The sequence below is a fragment of the Brachyistius frenatus genome, unplaced genomic scaffold (genome assembly GCF_029030835.1).
Source record: "Brachyistius frenatus isolate BFR_SWC_R1_liver_20210118 unplaced genomic scaffold, ASM2903083v1 Contig_75, whole genome shotgun sequence".
Lineage (NCBI taxonomy): Eukaryota > Metazoa > Chordata > Actinopteri > Embiotocidae > Brachyistius > Brachyistius frenatus.
In genome coordinates, this window is record NW_027210674.1 from 1,810,091 (window position 1) to 1,837,858 (window position 27,768).

At 43.2% G+C, this 27,768-nt stretch overlaps 1 protein-coding gene across 1 annotated transcript; it reads left to right on the forward strand.

Moving 5' to 3' along the window:
- The first annotated feature begins 1,189 nt into the window (after positions 1-1,189).
- On the forward strand, positions 1,190-27,621 carry ap4b1 (adaptor related protein complex 4 subunit beta 1). Its single transcript, XM_069708461.1, has 14 exons — positions 1,190-1,318; positions 1,444-1,565; positions 4,078-4,302; positions 4,459-4,589; positions 5,889-6,036; positions 7,202-7,487; positions 8,889-8,987; positions 10,325-10,436; positions 11,227-11,310; positions 11,527-11,630; positions 12,802-13,009; positions 13,176-13,490; positions 25,337-25,474; positions 26,469-27,621. The coding sequence occupies exons 2-14, from the start codon at positions 1,453-1,455 to the stop codon at positions 26,969-26,971; spliced, it is 2,466 nt and encodes an 821-aa protein (XP_069564562.1). The 5' UTR covers positions 1,190-1,318; positions 1,444-1,452; the 3' UTR covers positions 26,972-27,621.
- The last annotated feature ends 147 nt before the right edge of the window (positions 27,622-27,768 follow it).

The window sequence follows — 27,768 nt, forward strand, 5'->3', positions numbered from 1 at the left end:
TTGCAGATGTATCATGAAGCCCTGAAAGCTTCATTTCAAGCATCGTGTCTTCACAATTAAACACTAATTACGAGTCTAAAAAGTATTCATCAGGACTGTGAACTTGTGGTTTGATCACATCTGATTCCCAGCAGCCCGGCTTCTTCTTAGTCATGTATTCTGTCCATTGTTACAAGGCCTATGTTGTTTATTATTATTATTAGTGAAGCATACGTTTTTTTCTTTAGGCAGCAATTCATGTTGTAGTTGCTCCAGTTTGTGATCATTTAAGTGTTGAGACCAGATTACCGACCATAAGTAGGAAAAGATTGTGGGGGGTGCCAGACCTCCGGAGGCTTAAAGGATGATGTAACTCGTGGCTGTGTGGTTCTCCAAATTTAATGAAGCTGCCCTTTTGTTTTTGTTGCTGTATATTTTGCACTTGAAGGTGACTGGCAACACAGTGCACAGAGAATGAGAGGATTATTGATAAATGGAGCTGTTCATTAGTTTCAGCTATAAAGTTTGATCATATGATCATATATTTGCCTTAGATACAGCCTATTTCTTTTCCCCACTACTGCTGAGTCCCTTTGTTCCAGTAGGTTTGAGATGAAAGTGAGGCTTTTTTCCCACTGTTGGTTGTGTCGTTAAAGTGGCTGATCTCTGATACTTTAAGCTCATAAAGAGAGTGACTGTCTGCGGTGTGGCTGCATGGCGGGGTGTTATTCTATGAAGGTATTTGTGTGTCTTTATTATGCAAGCAAAAGAAACCAACTGTTTTAAGAGCACATGTTTTGCACAGCCATCAAAAATCAAGTTTGTAAGTAAAAAAATATAAACTGAAAACAAAATGATTGCATTGCAAATAAATTTGCTCTGGCAGTTTTGTTAGTTTTGGTCACAGAATTAAGAATTTTGCTTATGAAACTCGACTTTTTGGCTGCAAATTGAAAACCGTTGCTCTCAAGTCAAAAGCCTAGGAGTTGAGCTGGATGTAGTGGGCGGGGCATACGATGAAGAGGGAGTTTCTATTGGTGGATTGACTTTGCAGCGTGAGAAATTAGCTTTCCAAACTGTTTTATTTTTTAAATTTTTTGCTTGCATAATAAAGACAGAAATACCTTCGTACATTTTATTCCCACCGCTGCCAGCAGGGAGCAGTGTAGGGCTAAAACTAAAGCAGCTAAAAGCAGAAGAAGAAGAAACGCGGAAGTGGGCAAGTATAAACAAACTCGCCAACCATCCATGTAGCACCGTTACTAATGCTACCCGCTGCTTGAAGTGCTGAACGGAAACGACTTGAGAAGCAAAACATCCACGTGTTGGTGTGGTGCAGGTGATATTTCTACATTTACAAACACGTGTCTTCTGTCAAACGTTAGCAGGCGGTCCAGTTGTATCTGCAAACAAGCTCAACTTATATCATCACGTGTGAGACTTGTGTGGTTTTCTGCGTGTCAGCGGGGCACCATGCCGTACCTGGGCGGTGAGGAGGTGGTGAAGGAGCTGAGGAGAGCTCTGTCCAACCCCAACGTCCAGTCCGACCAGCTGCGCTACAGGAACACCATCCTCAAGGTCATCAGGTAGTCTCCTCCTCCCTCCCCACCTCCTTCACACACTGACCATCTCCACCGAGGTCATCAGGTAGTCTCCTCCTCCCTCCACACCTCCTTCACACACTGACCATCTCCACCGAGGTCATCAGGTAGTCTCCTCCTCCCTCCGCACCTCCGAGGTCATCAGGTAGTCTCCTCCTCCCTCCACACCTCCTTCACACACTGACCATCTCCACCGAGGTCATCAGGTAGTCTCCTCCTCCCTCCGCACCTCCTTCACACACTGACCATCTCCACCGAGGTCATCAGGTAGTCTCCTCCTCCCTCCCCACCTCCTTCACACACTGACCATCTCCACCGAGGTCATCAGGTAGTCTCCTCCTCCCTCCGCACCTCCTTCACACACTGACCATCTCCACCGAGGTCATCAGGTAGTCTCCTCCTCCCTCCGCACCTCCGTCACACACTGACCATCTCCACCGAGGTCATCAGGTAGTCTCCTCCTCCCTCCCCACCTCCGTGCGCCATGTGCTGCCAAACAGCTCTGTCTTTAACTCATCTGTCCAGAGCAGGTTCATCTATAAAAACCTGTGTAAGAGAAACAAGTGTATAATATTAATCATTTGAATTTCTGATTCATGCTCATTTGTGCAGGAACTAGTTATGGAAAATGTATTGAAAGAAAAAGTTCATATACATTTAATGTTTAACAGCTTGACGCTCCCTTTTTAAAAAGGGTTTGATTTACTGACGGCATGACGGCAGCAGGTGTCAAACAAGAGAGACATCTGCATTAGACACGGGAGCACATCGTTTTTTACTACAGTGTGACACAGTGTAATATTTTGTGTTAAAAACTTGAAGGAAATCTGCGGCACTCAAGAGGGAGATTAATTAAAAAAGCCTTTAATCATTCACGGCTGTTCAATCATAGTAAAACAAAAACCTCATGCCAAAGCATTTCAGCCTCTGAGGCCTTCATCAGGGAAGGTACAATAATAATATATGTGTTGGTCAGTGGTCACATGACCAGTATGGACCAATGAACTGTCACCCCATGGGACCAGGTAAAAGACGTGATAGGAAACATGATGTCACGGACTATAAACCAAATGCAGATATTAATCCAAAATCTTAAACTCTCCTAGATACATTTAAACATTAAGTAACATTTAAACTGACCCAGTTGTCCAAAGAGAGAAAAAACAACAACACAAGAAGGTACAGTTACAAAAATGGAGAGAAATTCAGTTCTTCATTCAAACCGGGGTATTGCGTTGCTTTTAATGTGTAGATCCAAAATGATTCTCTTCAGAGCCTTTTTAACGCGTCGCCACCCCTCACTGAGTTTTCCATCTGCTCGATACCAGATATCCTCAATGAATTACAGTTTCCGTGGTCAGCCTCTTTGTAATGTGAAGCCGTTGGGTATTGATGGTTGCCAGTTTCTAATAGCATGTTTATGTTCAGCCAGTCTGCAGCTTATTTGTTTGGATAAATCAGACATAACAATCTGCTTTTTTGCCTGCATGCAAACTACAGTTCTGCTCTGATGTTCTTTTAAATACTTTTTTCCGGCACGCCTCACATGCAGGTTCAGTCTCTCTAATTATAGACGCATGAACTTTGACACCAACAGCTGAAGAGTTTCCTGGAGATTCTGTGTTGAAATTTTGGGGTTCTTTATTGGAGATCTCTTTTCCATCAGACAGTCTCCTCCTCTTGAATAATGTACCCCACTTTTAGAACATTTTCCTCCATAGTGGAAATGATTCCTGTCAAATCATTTGGTGGCATCCTTCAATTCAATTCAATTCAATTCAATTCAATTCAATTCAATTCAATTCAATTCAATTCAATTCAATTCAATTCAATTCAATTCAGTTCAATTTTACTTATATAGCGCCAAATTACAACAGAGGTTATTTCATGGTACTTTAACACATTAAAGTCCTTACAGCAGAACTTTATATAGAGAAACCCAACAATTCAACAATTCCCACATAAGCTAGGAGGGAAAAAAAAAACCTCCTCTTTAAGGGAGAAAAACCTCCAACAGAGGGAAGAAAAACTCCCGCTGAGCAGGAAGAAACCTCCGACAGAACCAGGCTCAGAGATGGGCGGAGCTTCTACCTCAACTGGTTGGGGTGAGAGGAGAGCAGAGACAGAAAAGGACAGCATAGAGATAGAAGAGAAGAACAATGGAGACAATATGTAAAGATATCTTGACCTCCAGATGACACGTCACCCTCCGACAATTAACAAGTCTGGTTACCTTCTTGTTTCCTTCCCAGTTTACCGTCCAGCCACATAGACGGGTTACGTCTGTGTCTTCGGTGTCTTGTCCATGTTTTGTTCATATCACAACATTTTCTGATTCTGCTCTTTCCTCTTTGTTCCCTTTACTTTCTTCTTTTTCTTCTTCCTTCACATCTTTCCTTTCCCCGTTTTGTTTTACCACCAACTGTGCTTCTCCCTTCTCCCTCCTTCCTTGGTCGTCGCTCCCGATCACCTCCCCGAACCTCCTCGCCCGTCTCAGGTCCATGTCACAAGGTGTGGACGTGTCGGGTCTCTTCAGCGAGATGGTAAAAGCGTGCGCCACAGTCGACATAGTCCAGAAGAAACTGGTCTACGTCTTCCTGTGTTCTTACGCCGCTTTGAACCCGGAGCTGTCGCTGCTGGTCATCAACACGCTGAGGAAGGACTGTCAGGATCCGAACCCGATGGTCCGCAGCCTGGCTCTGAGGAACATGACCAACCTCCGGTGAGCTGTCACTCACGTGGACCTTTGCGTGTGCCGTCACATCGGCGTGTGATTGGTCTTTAACTGTGTGTGTGTGTGTGTGTGTGTGTGTGTGTGTGTGTGTGTGTGTGTGTGTGTGTGTGTGTGTGTGTGTGTGTGTGTGTGTGTGTCTCCCAGGTTACCCAGCCTGGTGGAGTATGTGGAGCAGCCTCTGACTGCAGGGCTGAGGGACCGAGCGGCCTGCGTACGGCGGGTGGCCGTACTTGGCTGGGCCAAACTGCACAATCTCCAACCCGCCTCTGAGATCGGTAGGACGTCTCTCTGTTACTCTCATCCTGTGACAGTTTCAGGGTTCTGACACGACTTCGACTGCTTAAAAAACATCGTTTCAAAGGGCTTCACAATAAAAAGAAGTAATGAAAAGAAGTAATGCATACAGAAAATATAGATTATAACAAGACAGAAGTTTTGTCCGAGAGGCTGAAGAGTGACACATTTTCACTATTTCACTATTGTTGTCAGATAAGTTGGCGGTCAGTGGGTCTAATTATTGCAGGTGGTGGTCGTCTACCTCACAAGCCGATGTACGAGTAAAGTCACACTCTTCACACTTTTCCTCATGTGTCCTTGTTTTTGTAATTTTTTCTTTCGATTCTTAATTTGCTGGTTGTCCAATGATTGACATCAGTCAGTTGGCAGTTGAGTGACAAGCCTGTTGCGTTAGCTCCGCCCCCATCTCTCTCTGGTGGTACAACCACTGCTGTGTTTCACAAACTGTGCTGCTTATGTTTTTTTCCAGGACAGTCACCACACGCACACACACACACACACACACACACACACACACACACACACACACACACACACATGGCTCATTCAGTTCATTAATGGGCCACAGGATCAGTCATCACTGTCATGGCGAATTGTCGTCAGACCTAACAAACAAAAAACGAATAACTCAAAGCTCAAATTCAAACGGCCACTGAGGCACCAAATAACAAATCTTATTCAGGCAAAAAAGTCCATTAAGCAAGCAGGACGTTTCAGAACATTTATTTTTACCATTTCAAGCCAGCAAAACCAACAAAACCAACAAAACCATAACATCAACCCTTCACGGTGTGTAGATTGTATGTAGATTCACCAGAGGTGCCTGAGCCGACCGGTGCCTTCAAAATAAAAGCATAAACAGTCACTCAAATTATTTAAAGTCATCACTAACGCAGTCAACAAATTAATCTATATTATTTAAATTAAACAGCAACAAAGATATGGGTTTAATTAATAAAATAAAACAAATAGCTCCAATACTAAAATGAAAAGCTCCAACAATCACTCCATTCAGCGATTGATTGAAACTGAACAGACTTTTCTTTTAATGAAAAGCTTTGATATTATTACTGTAAAGAGCAGCTGCAGACCACAAAGTAACACGTTTGACGACACGTGTTTACACCACATCCAAGCTCACATTATTTTCTTTGTTTTATTCCAGGAAGATGGAAACACTTTATATAATGATGCACGAAATTATAAATCCCTTTCTCACGGCAGTCTTCAAGCACGGTTATCAAACGATGCTCCTCTTTGTTTCCTGATGGTTGCAGACGCCGCGGTGGTGAACGAGCTGTACGGCCTGCTGAGGGACCCGGACCCCGTGGTGATGGTGAACTGCCTCCGAGCGCTGGAGGAGATCCTGAAGGAGGAGGGGGGAGTCGCTATCAACAAGCCCATCACCCACCACCTCCTCAACAGGTCGGTGCAGAGACAAAACATCCGGGAGTCGCGTCGCTAAATGAAATATGTGGAAACAAGGAAGTTGTAGTTTGTTCGGGGAAGGTTTGCTTTTGATTTTTTTGATAACCGCTTTCAATATTCAGTTGCAGGAGAAAAACAACTGTTTGACACTTTTATCCTGGTTGAATCTGAGGAGGAGCTGATATGTGACAGTCGTGTATGAGTGCTGTGATAAATACAGTCAGTGCCTTCATATTTCTTCACAGAAGAAGAATGTTTTAGTTATTTCCTCCTTGTTGCTTTGTATTCCTGCTGTGTCTCAGGAGAGCCTTTAATGTTCAAGACTGAGTCTATCTCTGAGTGGAACCATCAACCATTCATGTCCAGACAGCTAATCAAATCAGCAGAGCTAAATAGCTTCCTGACATATTTCTTTCTGACGCGGTGTCATTAGGAAAGTATTCCAGGCTCCATGAGGAGATGTGAGGTAGTCTGTCCATCTAACTCTGAATGATGAATGAACGATTCTACGATGGTGGATCAAGAAGTTCTCCTGCTGTGCACTCACCTTTTGTGAGTAAGTGTTTCAAGTTAAAAGCAACGAGACAGACGAGGTGTTTTGAACAGCATTCCTGTTTCCGGAGGGGCCGAACATTAATGTCCAAGACCGAAGAGGGCGCGTCAGGCCAGGAGCTTTAGCAGGGTTGTGCACCGTGAATTCCTCCCTCAGGGGTCAGACTGTCAACACCACATTTTACTGGGATGTTCTGAGGGAACAGATTTGGTGTAAAAGACCCGAACTGTGGCACGATGGAACTTCTGGGTTCTCCTACATGACAAACACGCCTGTTCACAGGTCGCTGAAAACGGTTCAGCTCCTCCCTCACTCTCTCTGCTCTCCGGATTTGATTCCCTGCTTTTCTGTTCCCTGAAAAGTTGACACAAAATTTGATGTGCGCTCGAGTTTCAGGTCTGTGGTGACATCACAAACAGGGCACCTGCCAGTGGTCCCGAAAACCTGCAATACTCACCCCAGGAGCAGTCTTAACTTTTAGATCAGCCCTCGTACCTTGAGCTCATGTTCCATGTTGACAGAGTGAGCAGGTATTTCGGGTCATAACAGCGTTCTGCTTATCTCAGCAGCATGTTCTGAAGTTTAAGAGTGTGCGTCTGTCCTCCCCAGACTGAAGGAGTGTGACATTTGGGGTCAGTGTGAGGTGCTGAGGGTCCTCCAGCGCTACCGGCCGCAGTCCGAGGACGAGCTCTTCGATATACTGTCCCTGCTGGACGCCTACCTGGTGAGCCCCCATCCTCCGGTGATGGCCGCCACCCTCAGCCTCTTCCTGAACCTCTGCTCCGGCCTGCCTGCTGTCAGTCTGGCGGCCCTGGAGCGAGTACGCGGCCCCCTGCTGGCCGCCTGCGGGAGCGGGTCCAGAGAGATGAGGTTCACTGCCCTCTGTCACATACAGGTCAGTGGGAATAATTCAAGAACTTCATTTATATTGTAGTACTGTATTAGTATTTTATTGATAGTATTTATAAATTTTTCTTCACAGTTGTCACCTTTTACTTTGATCATAGCTTTGCACACTTAAGCTTCATGAAGTCATCAGATGATCAGGGTTTTTCCAGCAGTCATGAAGCACACATGCTAGGAACTTAGTGGCTTCTTTTCCTTCACCGTGCGCATCAGCTCATCCCAAACCATCTCGGTTGGGTTTATATCAGGTGATTGTGGAGGTCATGTGATCTGATGCTGCCCTCCATCACTCTGCTTCTTGGTCAAACAGCCTTTACGAAGCCTGGTGGTGTGTTGTGGCTCACCATCTTGCTGAAAAACAAAATGATGATCACAGTTTGATGGTTTTTGCACTTGGAAAGAAACTTTCAAAGTTCTTACATTGTGGACCTTCATGTCTCAAAGTAATTTTTCTCTACTTAGCTGAGTGGCTCCAGCCATAATATTGATACCTACAGTAGTTGAATGGAGCCGTTTGCTGTTATACCAACAATACTGCCACACAACACAACTGATGGTCTCAAACACATCAAGAAGACAAAAAAACTCCACCAGAGAACGTGATCTCGATTTTAATTAAGAAATTGTGCAGCCTAAACTTATGAAGCTGGTTAACATACAAGATAAAAGGCAAAGTCAGTTTTATTTATATAGTCCAAATATACAAAACAATATGTTGATCAAAGTGCTGCTCAATATCAAATCAGTGGCTCCTGTGAGGAATCTCAGCAAATATGTGTCTATACGCACATAAACCACATAAACTACAAACCTTCTGTTCTCCGGTCCAACGTTTACCAATCGAACACTCAGCCCAAACGTTGCTCGTAATTCTGGGGCAAAATCCAAAATTAATTTGGGAAGTAACGTTGGACATTTAGTTATTTTATTGATTTTTGTGTGTAACAATAATTATTACTGACGGATAATATGAAATAGTTGAGGCTGTCTTAAAAAAGGTATTCTCAAATTAGTGTTCAAGTTAAAACTTTCAAGACCAACAAATTGTTGCTCATCTGTTCGTTGACAGAAACAATTACTCCACCGTTGTAATATCATATTAATGTGTTTGTTCATTTCTCTCTTCTTGTGAGTCTTTGATAAACAACGGTGAAACTTTTATTTGGAAAAATATTTCCATAAACTAACATGACATTTGACTGGACACCTGTCTGCATGAGAAAGCCAAATCATACACCTTAATCATTTGCGTGTGCATGGGCTGAGTGGGGTCAGACAGCAGGTGTATTCATTTCTGCATCACTTTTTATTTGTTTATTAATTTCTTTCTCTTTTGTCAGACGGATGCAAATATATAGAGTGGTAAAAATGTGTCTTTGTGTTGCTGTAGCTGGTGTTGCGTTCTCTTCCTGGACTGATGGGGGAGCACTACAAACGCTTCTTCTGTGGCTACGCAGAGCCAGCATACATCAAGCAGAGGAAGATGCAGGTGAAGTATTTTTTTTGTATTTTTTGCATCTTTAATGTGACTTTTTGAAGTTTTTTTTCGTCCTTACGATGTTGTGCTCTTTGACTACAACGCTACTGCAGTTAGCTGTTTTCTATCACAGTGTCCATCTGAAACCAGAGTAAACACATAATGCAGAAACTTCCAGACTTCATGTCTACACACGCTCCCATTTAAAGTGCTACAATAAATGAAAGCGAGATTTACTTTTCCCTGACAGCTCCGCTGCTGCTGTTCACGGCTCAAACTGAATAATTTGCATAAATACTTCTGATTGTTTGCATAATCGTGCTTGTTAAGTGTCGAGGATACTATATGCACTGGTGTCGTGTTATGTGTGAGATTTGTTGACGTTTAGGTCCGCAGAGTCTTAATATATGACTCTGCAAGTATTTGTAATTATTCACTTAAAAATGCTTTAAACTTGATTTAAGATAAAAAATAAAAAAAATTTTTTTTTGTTTTTTTGTTTAAATACGATACTTTGTTCTGTCTGCTAAATCTGATTGAAAAGTTCAATTGAACGCTTTTTTAATCAATTTTATAATTACAATTTTAAATACATAAAGATCAGTTGACTTATCAATAGGAGGACTACTCAGGATGTAGAAACGAAAGAAATGTGTTTTGTGACTTCAGAGAGAAAAATCATGGCTCCAACTTGAGACTTAAACTTTTGACCAGAGATGATCTTTAATGTTGACATCGACTTGGTACCGAGGTGACATCCTTACCTCAAACCAGGCACTCTGCTCCCTTTATGAACCATCCCGACCCCTCAGGTCGTCTGCTGCTCTCCTTTCTGTTCCCACAGTCACAACTAAACATGGAGACGCAGCGTTCAGTTTCTATGTTCCACATATCTGGAACAAAGTCCCAGAAAGCTGCAGGTCTGCTGAGACCATCAGATCCTTTAAATCGAGACTGAAGACTTCTCTGTTTGCTGCCGTTCACTGAACCAGAGTTTAGGATGTCTTAAACTGCACTGAAACTTTGATCCTATTTTTTTTTAGCTTGCTTAATGTTTTAATCACCGTTCTTAATTGTTTTTAAATGTCCTTTTCATGTTTTGATGCTTCTAGAGGTTTTATGTGAAGCACTTGGAATTGCCTTCTTGTTGAAATATGCTCTACAAATAAACTTGCCTTGCCCCATGTCAGCGTTTCACTCAGTTAATGTTCTCTAATTCAAGACGCACTAATTCACCAACTTCACAGGTTCAGAAAATATAAACTAGAAGGATATCTCGGCATCCATTACTGCGAATGTAATGATTTTTTTATTTGACGGTAGTAAAGATGGAGCCATTGTGTTCGCAGGTGCTGGTGGAGCTGGTGAATGACGAGAATGTAACCATGTTATTGGACGAGCTGAAAGGATACTGCACTGATGTCAACGCTGACACCGCCCAGGCTGCAATCTCAGCGATAGGTAAACACACACGCCCCGGAGCTGTTATATTACAACAATAGGTAGGTTACTACACAATATAACTTGGTCTAAGTGTTTGTTTGTCAAGAACCATGACCAAGTGGAGGCTGCTGTGTAAAGAACACATTATGTACATCAGAAAAACACCTTGAAATGTCCGTGTAGCCACTTATTCACAACATTATTATATCAAATGTGTGTTTTATAATGCTGATAATACCAATGCTGAAGAATTGTTACAATATTTCAAACAGTTTCACTGTTTTCAACAGAAAACACTTTCAAACAGTCGCTTTCTTTCTTCTTTTTTTTTACAGCTTGTATTTTCGAGCAGCTCATAAACATTTGTGTTAAAATCATATTTACTTCATACTAATGAGAAAGGCTCGTTTTTATTCCTAAATTCTTGACTCTGCACTGTGTTTCTGAAGCACCGGCTCTGTTCACTTGAAACGGTGCAAACTTTCACTTTCCCTCAACCTCCCCGTGGCGCAAAGGTTAACCTGATCGTCATCACACTTGTTGAACAGTAACCAGAGAACAATGAGGGAAACATGACAACGCCCTCCCTTTGGGGAAAAAGTATGCTGTTTTTATTTGAAAAAAACATGGTTTGAATATACTGTATGTTACATGAAGACCTCATCACATCGGGGTTTGAGGGGGTTCCTGTGACTTCCTGTGATAGAAATAATGTCGTATAATTTGGCATCTCTGCGTTTGATCAGCGTCGCTCATATGTCCTGTCCTCATATGTCTTGTCCTCATATGTCCTGTGTCCAACATGCAGGTCGTATTGGACGGAGCTACAGCGACAAATGTCTAGAGATCCTGACTGGACTGCTCGGGCTCAAACAGGATCACATCACCTCTGGTAGAACTCCCTCCGACTCCTCCCACAAATACATGCAAACATACATGCAAACGGTGGCAGCCTTTGTTTTCTTTTATGTTCCAGCATGTTTTTCTTCCCCTCTCTCTCTCTCTCTCTCTCTCTCTCTCTCTCTCTCTCTCTCTCTCTCTCTCTCTCTCTCTCTCTCTCTCTCTCACATCACCCACCCTAATAAACCCCCACCCTCCTCCCCCTCAGCGGTGGTGCAGACAATGCGAGACCTGGTCTGGGTGTGTCCTCAGTGCAGTGACACTGTTTGCTTTGCTCTGGAGGGCTGCGAGGAGACGCTGCAGGATGGCCAGGTTAGAAACTCCTCTATGATGCCACAGCCACACGCTGCCTCTGCATGTGCAAACATCCACATGTCATAAACCACCCACGGCCGACAAAGACAAAGAGCTCCGTTACAAGAAAAGTCCTGCAGTCAAAATATCACTTTGTGAAGGGATTATCAGCAAATATACTTAACAGAAGTATAATTTCTCATCCTGCTGACCTTTACATGTACTGAAGGTTCAAACCCCTGAAAATGTATATTTTCTTTCTATTTTTATTTTTATATTGCCACTTCTCAAGTGTTGGACTTGGGCTCATGCTAGTACAAAGCCAATATGTGTCAGCCCCCAGTCCTGCGTGTTCTTTAATGAGGCAATAGGAGAGAATCGGCTGGTCTGAAAAGTATTTATTACAAAAGCAACAGAGTATCAGGTTACAAGCTTGGAGCTCAGACAAAGTGTCCCTGACCGCAACAAAGTGTGTCAGTTCGCTAAGTCTGCCTGGCTATCTGGCCCTTGCTCCTGTATTTTATAGTACATCATGCATGTAGCTCCTTGTGCTGTGTTGGCGTTCGCTGATTGGTTCTTCCTTGGGGAGTAGTTATCTGTGGACACCTGCAGATCATCTTTGAGGAGAAGTTGTTTTGCAAGAGTGCTGGCTTCGGTACGTGACTGCACGAGACGATGTGCTGACCTTCTGACCTGAGAACACAGTGTACCTTGCATGCATGCAGAGACCTTTATGAAAAATATAATGCTGACAATGTTTATGCTAAAATAATGCTAAGATATAAGTAGATTAATCATATACGCAAGAGCAATAATCCACACAAGAAAAAACTTTACAAATAATTAAACACTTGCACACCACCAGCCTGACATAATTACATCCTCCTCATATCATCAGGTCAAGTCAACATCAGTTCCAGTGTTTTTAATCCTCCAGAAAATGTGTGTTTTCTCACGATATTCGGTTATTTCATAGGGGAAGTTTCCGTCTGTGGTGTTTTGCTTGGGGTTTTTGTCACAACTAACATGCATTGCTGATCCCTTCCACCTCTTGAGTCAAAGCTCGTTGGAGTGTGCAAAGGAGTTTTTTTCAAATTTGCATTCACATATTTCCTTTCAGCCTAAACCCCCCCCCCCCACACACACACACACACACACACACACACTAATTCTGCTCTTCCTCCATCAGGGCAGGCAGGCCCTGCTGTGGTTGCTGGGTGTGTACGGGGAGCGCGTCTCCAACGCCCCCTACACCTTAGAGGTGTTCGTCGATGGGGTGAGGAGCGAGGCCTCTCTGGGAGTCAAGATGGAGCTGCTGACCGCCACCATGAGACTGTTTCTGTGCCGGCCGGCTGAGACGCAAGACATGTTAGGAAGACTGCTGCACTACTGCATAGGTGTGTGTGTGTGTGTGTGTGTGTGTGTGTGTGTGTGTGTGTGTGTGTGTGTGTGTGTGTGTGTGTGTGTGTGTGTGTGTGTGTGTGTGTGTGTGTGTGTGTGTGTGAGAGAGAGAGAGAGAGAGAGAGAGAGACATATGATTGTTAACACTCTTTTGTTTTCCAGAGGAGGAGACCGACATGTGCGTGCGAGATCAGGCCCTTCTCTACTACCGCCTGTTGCATTGTGGGACAGAGGAGACGCGAAGGGTCCTCCAAGGTCGGAGGTCAGACCCCTCCCTGGGCGTTTTGATTGGCCGCCCCACGGAGCCCGTCAGCCAGTGGGCGCGCAGCTTTAACACTCTGGAGCCGCTGAGGCGGGGCGTCGCAGGGACCGAGTCGGCCAGCGGGGGAAGTCCCGAGTACGTGACCTTTGACCCAAAGCCGAACACCGATCTGTCGGACGAACTGAACTCCAGCCACATCGAGGAGGTTCGTTCAGGTAAGTGAGTTTTCTGTTGTGTTTGGTCAGTGGAAAGCTTTTAAAGATTTTCCTCCACTGTTACTACGTGCTTGTGCAAAACAAGAATTATCATCAGAGGCCTTCAAAGTTTAGATTGGATGCCCCTGAAATAAATAACAGACTAATGGTGATGAATTAAGACCACAGACTGTTTTTAAACATGGACGTAGCCTCCAGGTCTTAAAGTGCAGTACCACTGAGGGCCACTGATCCCAATAGACTCCCATTCTACCTCGTTAAATACAACGTCAGTCATTTTGGTGTCTTTTAGCTAAATTGTCTCCTTCTGATCGTTCCTGTGGTCCGTCTGAAAACGGTTCCAGAATTGATCCGATATTTGGCTTGTATTCTGGTTTGATTGACATGTCTGGGACGCAGTCAGTTTCTGCGCGAGGTGGGTGGACGTCGTGTCCCCGGGTTTTCAGTCGGATCGGTTCAGATCCAATGCTTGTCCGAAATATGGTCACTTCTGGCTTCAAAAACCAACATGACGACTGCTAAAATGACGAACTCTGAGGTTTTCAAATGGCAGTTCACCTTGATTCAAAAACCAATAAACTGAGCAGCCAATCAGATCTTGATGAACCGTTAATGGGAAGAGACACCAGCTTTATATGGGACGTCCAGCCTTTGTAGCATCTTGGTGGAGTTACTGCATCATCAAAGGTGAAGCAGTTGTGCTCTCTTACATTCTCCGCTTGTCGCTGTAGCTGGTAGCAAATATGACAGACAGCCAATGGAGGTCGTGTTGGATTTATTAGTGTTAGAAAAATTACTCAGAGGCTGGATTCAAAATCAAACACATCGGACATTTATTCTTGCAAGAAGGAGCAAATACATGTACACTCAAAGAAGGATGTCCAGCATTGCTCAACGTCTCTCCTCCGTAGGGCAGCTTTTATACAGTGTGACAAGCAGTTGACATCCACCCCCATTCCCTTTACATCTGAGTTCAGTTGTAGGTTGTTTGACTTGGGCTCCTGCTAGTACAAAGCCAATATGTGTCAGCCCCCAGTCCTGTGTGTTCTTTAATGAGGCAATAGGAGAATATGTCAGGCTTCAAGATATTTATTTAACAGCAACAGAATAACCAGTTTACAGAGCTCTGGGTCCAGACTATGTTTCCCTGACCGCAACAGAGTATGTGTCAGTTCACGAAGTCTGACCTCCTGACTTTCCCTGACCCAGTCTTCTTATAGTCCAGACACCAAAAAGTCATGTGTATTGATGTGTCCTTTGTTGGTTGGTGGAGGTGGAGGTGGTGGTTGTCTTCCTTCACCCCCTGGAGTCCTCCAGACAGCCGTCTGTTCCTGTTTATGCCTCAAAGAACAACAGTATGTGACCCCACACCTTTTGGTTTTACACAGTACCTGAAACAGACCCCACAGGTTGCCCCCCTGTGACCTTTTGGTTTGGCACAGTACTTTCGCTCTCATTCACACATTCACAACCACACCCTGTTGTCTACACCTTCATTCACCACCTTTCCTTTCGTCTACACCTTCATTCACAAACACCCTGTTGTCTCCACCTTCATTCACAACCACAGCCTTTCGTCTACCCCTTAGGATATATAGTTGATAATACGACCTATATATAATTATTATGATATGGCATACATATATGTTGTATTATTGTAAACATAACCTAGCACAGAATCGCACAAGGTCACAAGATAAGGACATATGGACGTCGTAAATTAGACCATGCTGTGCACAGATAGTACTGAGTGAGGTCGTAGGTCACAGGATCAAGACACAGAGACGTCGTGTCTGAGACGTCGTGTCTGAGACCATGCCGTGCACAGATAAATGGGTACCTCCTTCCTGAGACAATAGGAACATGTTGTGCAACAGATAGACAAACATTTGACAAGTATGATGAGTTCATTATTTTTCCATCATATCTCTCCTGTTTATACAAAGTATAACATGTACTTACAAAAATAAAAGAATCATCATGAGGAAAATCATATTAATCACACAATAGTTGTTGAGTATTGTTCAACTAGACTTCAGTCATTGACACTTCATCATCTCCATTGCCATTTCTCTCAAGTTTCGGCATGGGATCCATTATCTTGTCACACATCAATGTCTAAGAACATGTCCTGATCTCCAGGGAGGAGAACAAATACGTCTTCATAAGGGGGTGGTTCAGTCGTAGGTGGAATCGGTGTCGTATTAGTGGTCCCGCACGTTCGGTCAGTTGTAGTAATTCGCATACAAAGGATGTCCTGTTTAGTCAATGTAACATTGATCAGTCTTTGGATCAATCCTCAGATACAGGAATTACAACAACAACCACAAATAATAAGTATGGCTGCTATAATAGAAACACTAGTGAAACAGGCGAGGAACAGGTCTGTCCATTTACCAAACCAAGATTCCATCATCCTGGGAAAAGGATCATCAATCCCAGCATTTACAGCAAGTTCCTCACTTAGGGCTGTAAGACCCCGTAGAGCCTTGGTGACAGATCCATCTGGTGCTGTATTGTCAGGAATAAACGTACAACATGCAGAGCCAAACATTTTGTATACACCCCCCTTTGTCAGCCAGCAGCATGTCCAATGTCATGCGGTTCTGCCACGCCATAAGACTAGTTGCATCAAACTGTTCGCTGAGGCCCTTAACAGCGTCTCATGTATAGGACCTAAAAGTGGGCGTCCCTCGGAGCATCCAATGCAGTCGGCTTTGCCCATCATCTGATCTGAGTACTGCATCCACTGTAGCCACATATTGGTATCACCATATCTCGTCTCTAGTGACACCACATCTGTAAATTTAGTGATTTTCAATCGTCGGCCTACAGGATCTACGTGTGAGCTCGTATTTGCGACGCTTTGGCGGGATACCGTGGTGTTTGGTTTTACTATATTTATTTGGATTAAGCCCTTTGGATCTGTCCCAGGTACATCTGCCCCTCGTACTAACAGTCTGGAGTCGCATTGTTTTGGATCCTTCAGTGTCAGTATTAAGGTGTTGCAGTTTTGTATGTGACAACCTGGTGCGGTAGATCCCTTAATCAGAGACAGTCGTTGTTTAAGGTCGACACAGATGCTACTATTCACAGATATTTGTCTGACCAAGCTAAGCTGCGGTCTTTCCCCTTGCAGGGAAGAACCGCTCATGCGTCAAATGTTAGACTGGCCTGTTGCCCTTCTGTGAATGTGAGAATTAATGCTCCCTGTACCCGGTACTGATTTTTTGTTCCTTGCATATTCTCCACCAGCCTTTACAAATGCTCTTTTAGTGCGGCGAACTTTGTCAGTAGCCTGAGGTCCTATTGTGGTCTTGTCGTCTGATGTCTGATTGTCAGGTATGTTATGTTGGCTCCGTACCAAAATATGGGGAGTACTATGAGCAGAGCTGTGACTATCAGAAAACAAAGTGTCCCACTGAGGCCACAGAGTCCTATCCTCCTGAATGGATGCCATGTGATGCTGCCTTGAGTCATTGTAGCTGAACTGTCCATCCACAGATATACAAGAATAAGCTCACCAGAACCTACTCGCCAGGGTGTTGTTAGTTTCTTCACTGGTTTGAGACAAGCACCCCTATTGGTATCACCTCCCTTTGTAGCCAGACTTCACCACAGGGGAAATGCCGGCTTACTCAATCTGGTATGTCTGTGTTATGTGGTTCAGGCAAAGGTCTCAACCTTCTGCAATGGCTGAGGTGTATTCAGGCCCGTTTAGCAATCCGCACATACTGTATATGTTGATTACACACCATGACAAGGCACTTTTCGAGACCATGACACACTGACTCATGCTGTGAGGCTTCGCAACACCTTCAGAATTTATTTTTTTTAGTAGTTTGTAAAGCCATATGTTGTAAATGCTTAGTTTATTATAGATACCATCCCTCCTGTTGAGACATGGTTTATCCCATGGCTCAAAAGGCCGCATATCTATATGAACTTTTTTTGAGTATCATCTTGCCTTCCTGTCATCTTCATAAATCATCGTCTTTTTGTTGTGATTTATGTCTTCCACTGTTGATTTTCTTTTCTTTCTTTTTTTTTTATCTCTGTCTAGGGCAAAGGTCTTCAACAGCAAAATCTTTTGTTGATTAGACAATTTTTTCATATTTTTCAAAATCGTTTTCTGTTTCTGGTGTCCATTGTATTTTATCGTGGGCAGCCATAGGGTCATCATAAATGAGTTTAGACAGTGGGGAAGTCATTTCTGCATAATCTGGAATCCAATTCCAACAGAAATTTGTCATTCCTAAAAATGACATCATTTGTCTTTTTGTCTGGTTTTAGTGCCTTTAAAATGGCCTCCTTACGTCCTTCGTCTAGACTCCTAATAAGTGACCCATATGCTCCTGAATCACACAATAAAGTTACTTCAATCTCTTCTATCAGTAGAGTCACAAGAGGTTTATCGAGTATTTCAACTGTACTTATCTCTAACACATCCTCCTCTTTAGTTTCTAATTGGGTCTGTGTCCGTGTCTGCGAATCATGTGACTGTGTGTGTGTTTCTGCATAACCTGATCCTGGAGTGGTTGTGGTTAGTCATACTGAACCCATCTGCGACCGCCAACCATCTCCTCCTCCTCCTCCTCTTCCTCCGTCCCTCCTGTCTCTCTGCCACCTGCAGTCTCTTGCCCAGTGTCCATTCCTCCCGCAATTATAGCAGGTGTCGTTACCTGGCTCTCGTGGTCCTCCCCCACGGCCGCCAGCCCCTCTCCATCCACCTCGCTTCCTCCTTCTGAAATCTCCTTGATCATTATCCCCTCGATAATATACTTCCGAATATTCTGTGTCTTCGTAAAAGTTACAATACATTAATTACATTTCATTTCATTTAGCTGACGCTTTTATCCAAAGCGACTTACAATAAGTGCATTGTAAATGCTTGGCTGCTGTCTGGGGTTGGAGTAGAGGGGATGGAGTTTGGTGACGATGTCGTGGGTTCGGAGACAGAAACTGACTGAGCAGCCGGAGGCGGAATAGGCGGAACGGATCAGCTGTTACCGGGACGTCTCCCATGTTAGGGTATGGAGGAGGATCGGGCCGCGGTCCCATGTTGGTTCGTTTTTGTACCACATAATCATCATCTTCATTATATTTCCGGGAGAAATGTATCTCAATTCTTGGATATAATGTTGGTGCATTAGGAGCTTTATTCTCTTCTCCTGCCTTTTTGTTTTTAATCTCTCCCATCTCCTTCTCCTTCTCTTTTCTTTTTAACTTTTCCTGTTCTCCCTTTTAACTTTTTCTCTTCTCAACTTTTTTTCTTCTCAACTTTCCTCTTCTCTTTTCAACTTTCCTCTTCTCTTTTCAAATATTTTATGTTATCCTCACCTCTTGAGTGCATGCGTTTTACGTCTCCCTCCAGAAGTATCTCTTCGATCTTACTACAGCATGATCCCATTTTTGCTATCTGTGAGCCAACCAGTTTATATGGCGCTCACCCGAGCAACTGGTCCTTATACAGTGTACCGTTAGGCTTCGGCCCACCTTTACACTGTAGGACACTCACAGTATCTATTTATTTCATCTTCCGGAAGTTTTATTTTATATGTTATTTATTTTATATTCCGGAAGTTTTTTTTTTTTTTTTTTTGAAGATCCCTGACCTATCTTTTAAGTCCCTGACTTAATTGCCTTTAGGTCCCTGACCTATTTTTGCACGCACGACTTGTAGTTTACCTAGTCTATTCAGACTTTTTAGTTTATATAGTCTACTCAGACTCTTTAGTACAGGTCCCTGACCTGACTCTTTAGTACAACAAAAAAGAAAAAGTCTTACCCGGGTGTCCGATGTTTGATGGTGAATCAGCCTTGTTCTAGGATCCCGTCACCCTTCCTCTCTCCAGTTAGTCCTGGCCTCACCAATGTCCAAACTGCTTCGATAAAGAAACAGAGCGGAGGTCTTTCCTCTGGAGTCCCAGACTCCCCCGTGCACGGTTTCAGGCTGTGTCCAGAGAGAGGAGGAGATGTTGGGATCCGGCTCGAAGGACCAATTACAGTGGGTACGGAAAGTATTCAGACCCCTTTAAATTTTTCACTCTTTGTTTCATTGCAGCCATTTGCTAAAATCAAAAAAGTTCATTTTATTTCTCATTAATGTACACTCAGCACCCCCATCTTGACAGAAAAAAACAGAAATGTAGAAATTTGTGCAAATTTATTAAAAAAGAAAAACTGAAATATCACATGGTCATAAGTATTCAGACCCTTTGCTGTGACACTCATATTTAACTCACATGCTGTCCATTTCTTCTGATCCTCCTTGGGATGGTTCTACTCCTTCATTGGAGTCCAGCTGTGTTTAATTAAACTGATTGGACTTGATTAGGAAAGGCACATACCTGTCTATATAAGACCTTACAGCTCACAGTGCATGTCAGAGCAAATGAGAATCATGAGGTCGAAGGAACTGTCCAAGGAGCTCAGAGACAGAATTGTGGCAAGGCACAGATCTGGCCAAGGTTACAAAATAATTTCTGCAGCACTCAAGGTTCCTAAGAGCACAGTGGCCTCCATAATCCTTAAATGGAAGAAGTTTGGGACGACCAGAACTCTTCCTAGACCTGGCCGTCCAGCTAAACTGAGCAATCATGGGAGAAGAGCCTTGGTGAGAGAGGTAAAGAAGAACCCAAAGATCACTGTGGCTGAGCTCCAGAGATGCAGTAGGGAGATGGGAGAAAGTTCCACAAAGTCAACTATCACTGCAGCCCTCCACCAGTCGGGGCTTTATGGCAGAGTGGCCCGACGGAAGCCTCTCCTCAGTGCAAGACTTATGAAAGCCCGCATAGAGTTTGCCAAAAAACACATGAAGGACTCCCCGACTATGAGAAATAAGATTCTCTGGTCTGATGAGACCAAGATTGAACTTTTTGGCATTAATTTTAAGCGGTATGTGTGGAGAAAACCAGGCACTGCTCATCACCTGCCCAATACAATCCCAACAGTGAAACATGGTGGTGGCAGCATCATGCTATGGGGGTGTTTTTCAGCTGCAGGGACAGGACGACTGGTTGCAATTGAAGGAAAGATGAATGCGGCCAAGTACAGAGATATCCTGGAAGAAAACCTCTTCCAGAGTGCTCTGGACCTCAGACTGGGCCGAAGGTTCACCTTCCAACAAGACAATGACCCTAAGCACACAGCTAAAATAACAAAGGAGTGGCTTCGGAACAACTCTGTGACCATTCTTGACTGGCCCAGCCAGAGCCCTGACCTAAACCCAATTGAGCATCTCTGGAGAGACCTGAAAATGGCTGTCCACCAACGTTCACCATCCAACCTGACGGAACTGGAGAGGATCTGCAAGGAAGAATGGCAGAGGATCCCCAAATCCAGGTGTGAAAAGCTTGTTGCATCATTTCCAAGAAGACTCATGGCTGTACGAGCTCAAAAGGGTGCTTCTACTCAATACTGAGCAAAGGGTCTGAATACTTATGACCATGTGATATTTCAGTTTTTCTTTTTTAATAAATTTGCACAAATTTCTACATTTCTGTTTTTTTCTGTCAAGATGGGGTGCTGAGTGTACATTAATGAGAAATAAAATGAACTTGTTTGATTTTAGCAAATGGCTGCAATGAAACAAAGAGTGAACAATTTAAAGGGGTCTGAATACTTTCCGTACCCACTGTATGTTAGAAAAATTACTGGATTCAAAATCAAACACATCGGACATTTATTCTTGCAAGAAGGAGCAAATACATGTACACTCAAAGAAGGATGTCCAGCATTGCTCAACGTCTCTCCTCCGTAGGGCAGCTTTTATACAGTGTGACAAGCAGTTGACATCCACCCCCATTCCCTTTACATCTGAGTTCAGTTGTAGGTCACAAGATAAGGACATATGGACGTTGTAAAATAAGGACATATGGATGTCGTAAATTAGACCGTGCTGTGCACAGATAGTACTGAGTGAGGTCGTAGGTCACAGGATCAAGACACGGAGACGTCGTGTCTGAGACCATGCCGTGCACAGATAAATGAGTATCTCCTTCCTGAGACAATAGGAACATGTTGTGCAACAGATAGACAAACAGACAAACATTCAACAAGTATGATGAGTTCATTATTTTTCCATCAATTAGCCACCCAGTTTTCTTTGAGACCATTTAAGAGAAGGTCAGGATTATACAATTATACCACGACCACAGAGTCTCACTCAGGTGGGACGGCGATACGTCAGGCGTTGATAAGTGTGATCCGGGACGCGTCACAAAATCGTATCGCCTCCACCTGAACTGTTTCGCCAACCTGAGGTGCCTCTCACAAGGTCGGTTTGCTGAACTCGTCGTTACCACCGAGCATCTCGGTGAACGAGGCTAGTTTCTATAAATATGAATCTCCAGAGACATTTGAGAAATGCAGTGTACGTTTACAACCAAACCTTTGTCATCATTGTGGATAAACAAAGGTGAGAATGAAGAGTCAAATAATTCTCCTGGATTGTATTAACATGACGCCTGTATTAACGCCTGATGGACTTGAATAAAAAGCCAACAAAGCCGACACTGTACAGATTCAGCTGAATTTGAATCCGTTTTTTACATTTTACAATCAGCTAAAATTTCTGCAATATATGTTGTTTTTTTAATTTCTTGAGCTGTGTGAAATGTTACCTGATCGATCGACAGTCCTGCTCTTGGAGAGATATTTGGATGTCTGGCATGTCAGAAATGTTGGTCTGCAAAACTTCCACATGACTACTGTCAAAAGATCTATAAAAAAAAACCTGAAAACTGCCATGTGCTGGTTTTAATATTATTATGGCAGTGTTTTACATGTTGTGGCTAAAACTGTAGTCTTCTGCAATTTAAAACTAACCTTTGATACAGAACAGAAAATATAGTTTCTGCATTTTCCAGCCATTTGCAGCTCCATATCTGCTTGACTTTCCATTCATATGAAGCTTATGTTCGACGTAATTAGCCACGTAGGGACATTCACAGGGGGTCACATCTCGATTATCTATGAATGACAGTTTGTGTGTGTGTTGTCAGTTTGCACAATGAGGCTTGTATTCTCACAACAGACTGAAAATATATACTAATAGGTTTTGCTGAAGCTGCTCATAAGCTGCTATAATAATATATGTTATGTTACATATGTTAATAATATATGTTAATAATATGTAATGTTATCAATCCTAACATTTATATACAGGAGATATGAAATATCTCCACATATGCTACAAGACATATGATCAAAAAAAGCAGTTACCAGCACGGCTTTTTGTTTTGGAAATGGCAGTGAAAGTCTGAAAACACAGATTCAGACAGACGGTTTCACGTCACGCACCAAAGGAATCAGTCCGGTTAACTTTTCAGGGTGGGAGGGTCTATCGACATATTCATATATCTACGTGTAGGATAGTGTTACATCTAAACCACTTTCAGGCGTTAGGGGGTTTCAGTCTCGGTAGAAACTTGTAGATGTGTAATATTTGATAAACGGATAAGTTTTTAAAGTTTTGATTAATGCCAGTAGAGGGACTTTTACACTGGTTGCTGCTATGACAGCGACGAATCTACTGATAATTTGTGTTGTGCTTTAATGTGGTTCATCTGGCCAAGCATGAGTTTTAGGATTTACCCTCTACAGCCTTGGATGTGTCCTCGCTGTCTGGCTAGAGGGAATCAGTTCTGGCAAAATAGGAAGTAGAGGCTCAGTTTGAGGTCATCTATGATGCCACAGTGCTGGTAGGAGAGACACCAAATACAAGTCAAAAGGGCACAAGACATTCACTGACTTACCAAAGACATTCTTCACAATGTTCTCTCGCTGATGAGGGACAGACTCAGAGACTGTCCACCTGTCAATCTAACTCCGGAACCGAACATCTGGCCGTGAGCACAGCTGGCCGGCTTCGCTCTGTTAGGAGCTGTAACTATGGTTCATGCAGCGGCTGTAGCCGCTTGTAGCTGCTGGTGCTGTCACCGCTGTTTCTTTGGAAACGATGGCAGGAACATGAGACGTTCAGGAACGTCACTGATGATGAACCTGCTCGATTACAGCCTCTAGGATCATTATCTGCTTCACTCAGAAGGAAAGAACAGCGGATTTAGTTTGCAAGTAAACAACGTTATTGAGTTTCTTCTCCAAGTAATTCATTTATTTTCACCTGTTAAGGGCTTCTGAGCCGTTTGTTGGCCTAGTTAACCGACTATATGATTAACTGCGTGGTTAGAAATGCTTGCCTCAAATGACGTAGCAGGTGAAGCCACCGGATGTGGCGCTCTTAGTTTAGGGGAGTTGCAAGCAGTCTGTGGTCGGGCAGATGTTTGGAAGAACTGCAAAATTCTCTGAATTGATGTTTGAGGTGGCTTTCGGCAGTGAAATGAACATTCGCTCTCTCAAAACCGTCTGAAATTGTGCCGCTTTACATGTAGACAAACATCGGCTGAAGAACAGAGCTTACGTTACAGCCCACAGTGTGACTTACTGTATCCATGGCAACGTCCTACGGCCTGTTGCTGGTAAAAGTTTACATATGTTCAAGAGAAAAGTTTTAACTTGACATTTTCCAAAATCCTTCACACTTGTATTGATACTGAAGCTTGTATTCATTACATATATAACCTGCATATGTAAATGAACCAGACAGCATCTTCTCAAATAGCCCGGTTCATAACCGTCACCTTTGTCATGACTATCAGATCTGGATTGCACAGTTATAAGATCATTTCTGATATTTATGACATTGAAATCATGTTGATATGATTTTTTTGTATTTTTTTATGTCCAGGTCTCCAGTAGGTTTTTCTTTCGTGAATGTTGTGCTGGTCTGGACTAGGTTTGAGGTGTTCCTTATATTCTGACCTCCACTTAAAATAACAACACCAAAAAGTACCCCCAAAAAAGTACACCACCTGTTAACTATAAACTCAGGCACATATAACATGTAATAATCACAGAAACTCAACATTATAAATGTTTGAGGTCATAATTTATGGTAAATTCTTACTCAAAATATATATACTCATTTGTACTGCAGTACGTGGCACAGGTGTACCTAATAAAATGCCCACCTTGTGTATATATGTTACAAACAACCTGTGACATTAAATATGAATAACATGACTCGCACATCTGCAGGAGACTGTGAAGGCCGTTTCACCGTGTTTAGCACTAATTCACTGGGAATTATCTTCTGGTATTACTGGTTTTAAGAACTTCTTTGGCCTGCAGTTCCTTTGCTGGAACAAAATGTTCTCACATAGTGGAATGAGTCAGTCACCAGCAGCTTCAGAACCACAACAGCTGGAGCTCCGGCCAAAAGAATTCAAGTGGTATTACCATTATTGGAAGTGAGTATTTTGGATGATAACATGCAGCCGGTAGTCACTTTCTCCTGGACTCACAATATAACGTTTTCTGAGTCTTTCTTATGTCACTTCAGCTTGAAGTGCTTTGTGTTATTCTCATGTGGCAAATTAAAACTGATTAAACATGATTTTCAAAGTCCCCACAAATCATCGTCAGACCAAAACCCACAGTTCACAAGTCCAAGAAAACACTTGATCATCATCATCAAACAGCTTCGTGGTATAGATTTAGGGAATAGTACGAAGCCATTATTAGAGCATTGAATGTTCCCAGGAGCCGTGGAGCTCCATCACCGGGCTCGTCCCACAGCTGGCCGGCTTCCCAAGGTTAAGGTCCATTTCTGGGAATGCGGTGCAATTTTTAATCACAAATCTCTTCCTCTGGCACTCATCCTAACTCCCTCTCTCCCTCCCACCTCCACTGTATTCTCCCTCTCTCTTCGCCTCCCTACTGTTTGACTCCCTGTTGCTACATTATCCCTCCTTTCTCTTATTCCCCCCTCCCCCCTCCCCCAGCCTCAGACGGTGCTTCCTCCGCTGATGTCCTGCCCCCCGGCGTCGTGGCCCCCCTCAGTTTGTCTCTCTCCCCGGCTCTCAGCCCGGAGGACTTTGAGCGTCTGTGGTTGCAGCGACAGGCTCTGCATGCTGAACGAGGTAATGAAATGAAAGAAGGTTATTTTGTAAATGGATCGGCGTCTTGGAGATTCTTTCATGCCGTGAGCTGCCTTCATTAGACTGTGTTGGTGGTTGATGGGAGCATGAAGGCCTGGCAGGAAAAACCTGTACAGACAGAGGAATGTATCTCAGTATAATTACTCAAGTGCTGCACTAAAGTCCAAATCTGAGTCGTTTCTGTACACTTTATACTTCAGAGGGGAGTATTGTACTTTTTACTGCACTAAAGTTCTCTGACTGCTTTAGTTAGTAAATGTCAATGAACAGTTCTCCTTGCATCTTTTTTAAGATTCTTGCACGGAGAGCTTAATTCTTCGGGTGCATTAATATGAAATTTAAAAGAAAGCCAGCAGTCGAACAGCTGCTTCATAAAATATAAGAGTCCCTGGTTTTTTGCAAACTTTGTCATAGATCACATTTTAAATGAAAGAAATTGGCATTTTTGTCCCATTAATTTATATTATTATATAGTTTATACCTCATAATAATAACGTGTTTTTAGAATTTGTCTTTTCCAAATTTAGTAAAAATTAAAGACTGAAATCGCTTCAAAAGTATTCACAGATAATGTGAAATGATTTGTTTGCAGCGATCGCCTCTTAAAGGTTGTGCAACAAAACATTAGGTAGAGTATATTTTGTCATTTCAATTTTCATTTGTTTTATTTTTGAGAATATTTTGTTAAATCAAAAGCAAAGCCTGATTTTTATTTAGTATAGAATCATTTTTTGGGGGCAGAGGGTATCAACAAGTTCATCTATGACTGTAACTACTGACTTTACCACTGGAACTCTTAAATCCCCTGTTCAATATGTGTTTTTCATATTCCTTCAGATTTCATTAGAAAAAAGGACTATAACTGATATTGAGATAATCCTTGTTTCATTAAATAGTTTTCCGGTTGATATTTCAAGTTTCTTGACATTTAAAAGCCTTCGTTATGGCTTTGCTGCTTTTGTTTTGTTGCCACAAGGTGCCGGAGAAATGGAGGAAGAGGAAGATTGCGTGTGGATAGAAGAATGTGTCCGGTGCCCGGCGATCCTTCGCTGTTCCCCACAGAGTCTCCAGGCCGCCATGCAGCTGGTCAACATCCAGACGCTGGCCTTCACACCGCCGCACACACTCCCCTGGAAGGTCTACCTCTACACACACACTCAGCACCCACGCTCTGCCGACACGCCGCGCACCACGCTCATACTGGGGGAGCTGCTGTACACCGGAGAGGCACGTCGGGAAGCAGCAGGAGGAAAGAACGGCCCGGCCGACGGAGACGTGGGGGCGGAGGGCGGGGAGGACCAGCCAGTGAAAGAGGAAGTGAAAGCACCAGCCGATGGGCAGGACAGGAATGGAGACGGAGAAGAGGAGGGTGGAGTACAAGTGACTCTGAAGCAGCAACCAAGACATGACGAAGCACTGAGCGGGTTTCTCCCGATCCTGACCACCGTGCTGCACACACTGTCCTCAGAGAGAGTGTAAACACGCATCACACGCATACAAATACACATTATTTATACTTATCGTACAGTTTTCTGAAGGTGCTAACTGGCCAGACCAGGAGTAAAGGGTCGGCATAACGCCCTTAACTTTGGGCAGTTCTCTCGTTTTCTGGAATCAAGTACAACTACAGGAAACAACATGCAGATTAAACACAGAAGATACGATCAGTAGGTGATTAGTAAAACTACGTACGTTTCTCCTCTCATTTTAATGTGAGTTGCAGAGAACATTCATCAGAGGAGTAAACTTCGGCTGAGGGCCGTCCATCCCAGTCTGCTGTTATTTTCTGAGCCCAGCCATAAAAAGAAGATCGAGAATCCATTTAGGTTCTGTTTGGCCTGATGGGGGCGCTGTCAGGCCAAACAGAACCACACTGCACCAAAATCAGGAGTTATTTTTTTGTCTCATCTGGGAATAGAGAGATTATAGTGCTGTTTACCTACAAACACATGCCCTGATCAAGGTAGATAGTTACCTGACCCATCACAGTGTGCACAGCTTCACACTCAAAGCTATTCTGGATGTAGTTTTTTTTAATTCATATTTTGGTGGAAGTGAATGTAGATTATATTTCATCTCTTCTATCTGAATGTTGTGGAGACTTTTATCATGATAATACATGGGTAAATGCAAACATTTAAATATATATATAAAGATAATAAAATATTTTGACTTCATTGTTATAAGTTAGTGTCTGTTTTTAATAAGTCAGTATGTTTGTTTCTATGTACTATGTGCTGAGTTCTCTTATTTACAACCGAAGACATGGCGAGTGT

Coding starts and splice junctions, on each gene's coding strand:
- ap4b1 (XM_069708461.1), top strand. CDS start 1,453: ATGCCGTACCTGGGCGGTGAGGAGGTGGTGAAGGAGCTGAGGAGAGCT. Junction 1,566..4,077: donor ACCATCCTCAAGGTCATCAG/GTAGTCTCCTCC, acceptor CGCCCGTCTCAG/GTCCATGTCACAAGGTGTGG. Junction 4,303..4,458: donor AGGAACATGACCAACCTCCG/GTGAGCTGTCAC, acceptor TGTGTCTCCCAG/GTTACCCAGCCTGGTGGAGT.